The sequence below is a fragment of the Otolemur garnettii genome, unplaced genomic scaffold (assembly GCF_000181295.1).
Source record: "Otolemur garnettii isolate 467f Iridium unplaced genomic scaffold, OtoGar3 scaffold00012, whole genome shotgun sequence".
NCBI classification, from domain to species: domain Eukaryota; kingdom Metazoa; phylum Chordata; class Mammalia; order Primates; family Galagidae; genus Otolemur; species Otolemur garnettii.
In genome coordinates, this window is record NW_003852407.1 from 30,612,666 (window position 1) to 30,620,138 (window position 7,473).

Here is a 7,473-nt window from a genome sequence, read left to right on the forward strand (position 1 = left end):
CTCCCTCTCCGCCCGTCTCCAGCTTCCCTCTCCTGCTCCCTCAGCTCTAGGTGAGTACAGCAAGATGAGACAGAGTAACCGACCATCCAGGTGGTGACTGCATGCCCTGTGCTGGTCATAGTGCTCTGAGCACCACATAACTTACAACATTTATCTGAAGCCTCAAAACTACCCCATGAGATAGGAATTACTTCCTCATTTCACAGTGAGGAAACTGAGGCTCTGTATGGTTAGGTGACTTGCACAATCTTACACAGCTGGCTCCGCCTGGGAGTCAAATCCTATACTGTCACCTTCCAGAGCCCAAGGTGGTACTAAGTCACAGGGCTCTCGTGCCTACATGGTGAACTGTTTTGCTTTTGCTCATGTAGAAGTCCTTTCAGAATAAGGGCTCGGATCCAAAATGATTTAGAAAGGCTAACAAGAAAATATTATATTTCTCTTAAGAATAAATGCCTGTGTGATGTAAGAAGAAATATATTTTGATCTCTGCCCTTCCCTCTGCCCCCCATTTCCTGGCACACAGCTCCTAAAACCCTTGGCATCTCCTGAGTGGTAAGAGTGTCTTTTGTATGAGAATGAGATCTAGGTAGCTTCAAGAGGCAGGCTGGTCAAGAAAGACCAAGCCATGATTGTGGGGTTGGAAACTTTAGCCCCATCCCCAGACCTTGGGTGGGGAGGGGAGAGGGGGTGAAGGTTGAGTTGACATTTGACCAGTCCTGCGCCTGCGTAATGAAGTATCCACAGCAACCCAAAGCTTCAGGGTTGGTGAACATGTGGAGGTGCTGGGAGGGTGGTGCGCTGGGGGGGATCCAGAAGCTCCACACCCCTCCCTAGACGTCGCCCTAGGCATCTTCTGCACTTGGGTTGTTCCTAAGGTGCATCCTTCATAACACCTGGGTAGACATAAGTGGTCCCTGAGCTCCGCAAGCCACTCTTGCAAATGACTGAACTCAAAGGAGGGGGTCATTGGAACCTCAACCTGCAGCTAGTTGCACAGGTCACCACCTTGCAAATGGTACCTGAGGTGGGTAGCCCTGTGGGACTGAGCCCCTAGCCTGTGGGCTCTGATGCTAGGTCCAGGTAGACAGTGTCAGAATTGAGTAAACAGAATGCTACAGAAAAGTCGAGGACTAGCTGGTGGGGGAAAGCCCCACACATTTCTGGTGTCGTAAGTGAAGTCATGAGAGAGTGGCGTGAGTTTAGAAGGGAAAACTATCTTCTCTGCACTCAGCCTGTCTACAAAACCAGGTCCACATGCCCACCTGCTTCAGCGTGTCATCTGAGTACCCCAGCCAGGCACAGGATGTCGTGTAGGCTGGATAGCCATGTGCCAGCATGTGCCCTTCTGTGAAAACACGACACACAACAGTTTGTACTTCCCAGGGACCTTTGGCATTGGAACTGCCTGCAGCTAAGCTGCTGCCCTGCGGAGAATCCTGCGGATCTTCTGACCCCTCACATGCTCAACCACCAGCCCCAGCCCCCACCACACTCATAATCATGAACATTCTGAGGATGTCAGACCCAGGTGACCATGATACCCTCTGCATGCCCCCCACCCCGGCCCTCCTGGATCCTACAGGATAACCCCATAGCTAAATTCCTTTAGCAGTGGCTGAAGATAACTCTGCAGTCACAGGTCATACCCAGGAGGCTTTGTCATATGGCCTGAACGTCTGTCTGCAGCCCAGCTACTGGACATAAGGCATTTAGGGCGACAGTGTGCACCCCCAAAGACAGGAGCACTCAAATATTAGCAAAAACAAGGACAATTTCTCACAACCTACCTCTTTCTTTTTTGCCAACTTGACCTTTCTGCAGTATTTCTGGAAAAGATAAAAAGCATCACCAGTAGTTTCAGACAGCAAAGTACACCACACAGTGGACACACAGCAAGCCCCCAGCCGCGTCCCTTAAGCACAACTCACCATAGGCGTCCTCCTCAGTCAGGACATCCGTGATATACCTGAAGTCTATGCAGGATACCAGCGTCCTGGGGTCCTGGCAGCATAACAGGGCAGGAAAAGCCCGGGTCAATTCACAGGCAGATTGTGCTTCTGAGAAGCTGCTGACAAATGGGGCTTGTCCTTTCCTGGAAGGGGCCTTTGGGCCTATGTGAGTTGTCAGATTCTGACACTCCTCAGGGCCGAGTCCTCCAGAGGCTCATCATGGCCCCAACATAGGCCTCAGACCCTCGTGCTCTGACCCCTCACTCCTATCCTCGCACCTGTCCCACCACCATGGCTTCCCAAAGGAGGAGCCGGCACCAGGCAAGCACCTGGAAGGAGGTAAACCAGCAGATGAGGGCCTGCACCTCCCCTACACCTCTCCACACCTCAGGACTGTCTACCCTGAACTACGAGGGCAGAGGGTGGGACTCGAGAAGCTCAGCTGAATGGGGAAGAGGGCTGCTCTCTGCCAGGCCACGCAAGGGCAGCCCTGGGCCCGCTGCTCGCTGCACCACAGTGCACCATGACCTTGAGCAATTTCCTTTCCTGTCAAAGGGGGTCATGTGCTTCACCGACAGGAATACAGTAGGGGACCCAGGAGTGTGTGCCAGCCCACATGGTAGATGTCTCAGCTGGGCCTCGAGCTGAGACCCCCTCCACACCCTGAAGGAACAGTCAGCTGGAAAATAACGGGGAGCTCCATTCCCACTCATGTCTGATGCTGACCAAGAACACTCTACTATAACTGTCAAAAATCTTTTTTTTTTCTTGAGACGGGGTCTTACTCTGTCATTCCTAATAGAGTGCAGTAGTGTCACCACAGCTCACTGTAACCTCAAATTCCTCAGTTTAAGTCATCTTCCTGGCTCAGCTTCCTAGTAGGTGGGTGCCACCATGTCTAGATAATTTTTCTACTGTTTTGTAGAGACAGAGTCTCACGATGCAGCTCAGGCTGTTCTTTAACTCCTGGGCTCAAGTGAAATTCCTGCCTCAGCCTCCCAAAGTACTGAGATTACAGGCATAAGCCACTGTGCTCAGTCTGTCAAAATCTGAAACACTCTTTCAATCTTGACCTTCTGCTTCTCTTAAGAGTACTGGCATTGTGGCTGGGCACCTGCAGCTCAGCAGAGCTGACCCAGCCTGGGCCTGCCAAACAACAATGACAACTACAACCAAAAAATAAATAGCTGGGCGTTGTGGTGGGAGCCTGTAGTCCCAGCTACTTGGGAGACTGAGGCAAGAGAGTTGCTTAAACCCAAGAGTTAGACGTTGCTGTGAACTGTGATGCCATGGCACTCTACCAAGGGCGACATAGTGAGAGACTGTTTAAAAAAAAAAAAAAGAGAGTACTGGCATTGAAAGAGGGTACACAATCCTCAAAATAGGAAGTCCACAGGTAGGATCTCTGGCACCTTTCTGGTGGCCGTCAGATCATTCCCTTTGGGAAGCCACCTCCTGCATCAGCTGCATGTGAACAGCTGATCTTGAGCATGGCTGGTGGCTGTCCAATCCTTCTCCTTCAGATGGCCCCATGTCACAGTCATGTCAGAGAGACAATATGACAGTCTCCTGCCTTCACTATCCTCCAGAGGAGGAGCGAGGTCTACTGGTCCAATGGTCTTCAAAGCCATGGTGTTCTTTGCTTTTGCTTAATTTTGCTGTCCGATAATAACAAAGGCCTTCATTTGTGGACCACCAGAGTTTCAGTGACTATCCAAGGTGTCATGCTGAGGCAGCTGAAGCACAGAGTGTGTCAGTCAGAGGCTCAAGGTCACTCAGCTAGTCAGTCATGAAGCCAGGATTCAAAGCCAGCTCTGCCTGGGTCTGAAGCTCACTCCCCTTTCAACAGCTCTGAGTTTTTTCCTCCTCAGCAGCCAGATCGCTTATCCTTGCCATTAATGAGTCAAGGAGAAAGAAAGCAACCAAGTGTGTATGTTTGCAACTCGGTGTTAAACCCTTTCCCTGCTGAAACTGTCTGACAGAGACTGTAAAAGTTTATATATATTTTATATATATATATATATATAAAATATTTTTTTATTTTTAGAAACAGAGTCTCACTTTGTCGCCCTCGGTAGAGTGCCGTAGCATCATAGCTCACAGCAACCTCCAGGTCTTGAGTTTAGGCAATTCTCTTGCCTCAGCCTCCCGAGTAGCTGGGACCACAGGCAATTGCCACAACACCCAGCTACTTTTTTGTTGCAGTTTGGCTGGGGTCTGGTTCAAACCCGCCACCCTCAGTATATGGGGCCGTTGCCCTACTCACTGAGCCACAGGGGCCACCTGACCAGATGATATCTTAATGCTAATGTTTTACTTTTCATAGTTTATGAAGCACTTTTCTCAGCTGGCTTTAATTCTATAAGGTTCTAATATTAGAAACGTCATAATGTATTTTACTGGGCTTTGCTTGTTTTTGGCTTTATCACCACCACAGTGTCTAACAGACAGTCCTGAATATACGTACTGATTATCAAAAGGCAAGCAATGCATGAGACCATTTCATTTACAGAAACATTTGTAATATTAAAGATTCTACTTACCATGTCTACAAGCAACTTCCAGAGAGGCTTGAAGGAAAAAGGAAAAAGATTTGTAGAACATATGTGTAAAGAACCCATTTTTCTCCTAACAGTAAATGAGCCGGCAACAAACTCTGGCTGTCAGATATCTGGCCTGCCCACCATCTCCAAGGCTGCCTGTGCCTTCCTCTGTCCTCCTCTTTTTCCTACGCCTACAATTTCCTACCTACTGCCAGTATTTCTCCAGAAAGAAACAACATTAAAGCAATTCTCTGTATTTCTTTCTGGGGGCCTTTCTAGATGGCTGCTTAGAGAGAAAGTCAGCCGTGCTGCTCCCCAGAGCCACGGCTGTTCGTGAGATGAGTCACCTTTCCCTCCTGCTTGGCCCACAGGTCCCACACAGCGTTGAGCACGGCTGCCGTGGCCAGATGCACCACGCCTTTCTCCGGGCCAATCTATGGAGAAGCAAAGCACAACAGCACTTCTTAGAAATGGAAAAGACAGTGAGGTCTTCTAGGTAGGGCAAGGCAGGTCAAGAATTCAAAGACAGAAATAAACACTCACTTAAGGTTAAGGGTTTTAAAAACCAGTCTCTAAAAAAAAAAAAACAAAAAAAAAACAAAAAACAGTTTCTAACCTACAGAAGAGTAGGAAAAATTCCTGTCTTTTTCTCTCTGTACTTGTTGTACATAAATTACATAAATACACATATATACTTCTTTTTCATAACTGTTTGAAAGTAAAATTGCAATAACATGCTCTTTTAACTCCAAATACTTCAATGTATAATTTCTAAAGTGAGGACATCCTCTTACACACCCTTACATGGAAGGCATTCAAGGACCATAACCAATACAGTTGACGAATACTGATACGCAAAAGACAGTCAAAAAGCACATGGTGCCAATTTCCCCAGTCATGTACTTTATTTTACCCTGATCTGTGTCTCATCCAGGATCACATGCTGCATTCCGTTCTCATGCCTCTTTTGTCTTTTTGTCTAGAATTTTTCTTCTTCTTTTTCAAATGTTATTGACATTTGTAAAGAGTATAGGCCAGTTGACTCGGACGTCCTTCATCCACATTGAAGGGTGACATAGCTCCTTCAATATGGGTTCGTCTGGGACTTCCTTCACGATTAGATTTGGATTATACATTTTTTGGTATAAACACTACATAAGTGATGATGTTATTTTGTTTCACTGTCAGGGTTTTTAACTTTTACCACTTGGGTAAGTTAGCGTTCATTTGCTTTCTCCCCTGTGAGGTTACCATTTCCTTTTATAAGATGTTACTATTGCCCCCAAATTTTAGGATCCACTGATGACTCCTGCCTCAATTAATTATAGCTGTGATGGCCACAATATGCTGATTTTCTAATGTCCCATTTCTCTTGTATTTATTAGCTTGTATTCTACTGTAATGATGAGCTCCACCTTGCTGTTTGAGTCTCTGAATGTACTTGGGAATTCTTATTTTGTTAAACAGGCTATAAGCCCTCATGTTTGGTCCGATGCTTCAATTGCCCTGGGTTCAGCTAGTAGGAACCTCTTCAACGTAACATCTTTCAAGGCGAGTTTAACTGGTTTTGCAGAAAGTACAAAATGAAATCCAAGGCCATATGGAAAGTACATTCTCCTGTGCCCTCCTCTGCGTATGGATGGGAGGCCAAGCAGAGTTAGGAAAAGATAAACCTGGTGTCACAAGACAAAGGCAAAGTCCAGGCTATTAGATTTAACTTACTGTGCTAGAATCCTTCCTCTAGAACCTCACTTTTTCTTGCCTTGAACTTATGGTTCAAATGCCAGCCTACACTCACAGCAGGTGCTGTGGTCTTCCGCTTTTTAACTTTGCTTTTTTCTTATGTTTCTCTCCCTGATAACCTCCCTCTATGTCTCTCGCACTACTCATACAGTCTCTCACAAAAAGCTTGCCCATTCAGTATCATCCACTAGACCACTTTGTCCAATTTGGGGAGTGGGAGAAGAGGTCCTTACGAGCACAGAGTTAGCTCTCAGAATCCAAATTCATCAGATCCAAGTCTCATAGGCAGAAGCTGATCACCTTTAAACACTGATGATCTAAACGGCTCAAGCTCTCATTCATCTGCACAAAACGTTTTACCTCAAAATTGTAAACCCATCTCTATTTTCACATTTGTTGCTATTGGTGGGTGCCTTAGATTAGTGGTTCTCAACCTTTCTAATGCCTTGATGTATTTTCATTGTTACAAAGGGGTTGCGACCCACAGGTTGAGAACTGCTGCCTTAAACCTTAGTAATGTTACATATAAATGCATTTTGTAAAATAGGACCCTTACCCATCTGAGCTGCCCATCACTCGTGAGCTGCCTATAGAAGCCTCTGAAGTCACCAACAATGTCCTTGAGGTCCTTGTTAAGCACGTGGTGGGCAAGGGCATTCACAGCACAGACAACTGTTAAAAAAGGATTCATTTATTGTTTATGTTTTCTTAGGAAGTCCATAAATTAGAGATGAAAACACCACAAACTAATGTGAATATTTTATGAAAAAAATTAAATCCAAAAGGTATATGCTTTTAAAAATTTCTCCAGATATGTTTTCTGTGGATGTCATAACATGTATGACCCAAGTAGAATAGCTGTTAATCCATATATATATATATATATACATATATGTATATATACTGAGCTAAAATTCCTGAGTAGAGGAAACACATTTTGATTGGTTGTCACTGGTAACCATCACAAAACACTGATCTGAAAGTTTAAATAATGTTCCCAGTTTATCTTCCCACTTTGCAAAGCGTTTGGACAATCAGATCAAAAGCCAAATGATGCTACTTCATCATCCCTAAGGAATAAGACATCTCTGACCTTTTTCTTTTCTTTCTTTAAGAGATAGAGTCTTGCTTTGTCACCCAGATTGGATGACATACTAACCCTCAATTCCTCGCCTCAAGTGATCTGCTAGCTTCAGCCTCTCAAAGCCCTGGGATTACGCAGGCATGAGCCACCA

At 45.8% G+C, this 7,473-nt stretch overlaps 1 protein-coding gene across 1 annotated transcript in view; it reads right to left on the minus strand.

Annotated features, from left to right (window-relative positions):
• ENOSF1 (enolase superfamily member 1) overlaps nt 1–7,473 on the minus strand; it is a 35,554-nt gene that overhangs the window by 17,125 nt on the left and 10,956 nt on the right. Inside the window, exons 3-8 of the mRNA XM_023510174.1 lie at nt 6,795–6,910; nt 4,843–4,929; nt 4,496–4,522; nt 1,932–2,004; nt 1,791–1,829; nt 1,217–1,348 (exon numbers count right to left, since the gene is read on the minus strand). Of these exons, the coding sequence (XP_023365942.1) occupies nt 1,217–1,348; nt 1,791–1,829; nt 1,932–2,004; nt 4,496–4,522; nt 4,843–4,929; nt 6,795–6,910 (474 nt within the window). The remainder of the gene's footprint in view (nt 1–1,216; nt 1,349–1,790; nt 1,830–1,931; nt 2,005–4,495; nt 4,523–4,842; nt 4,930–6,794; nt 6,911–7,473) is intronic.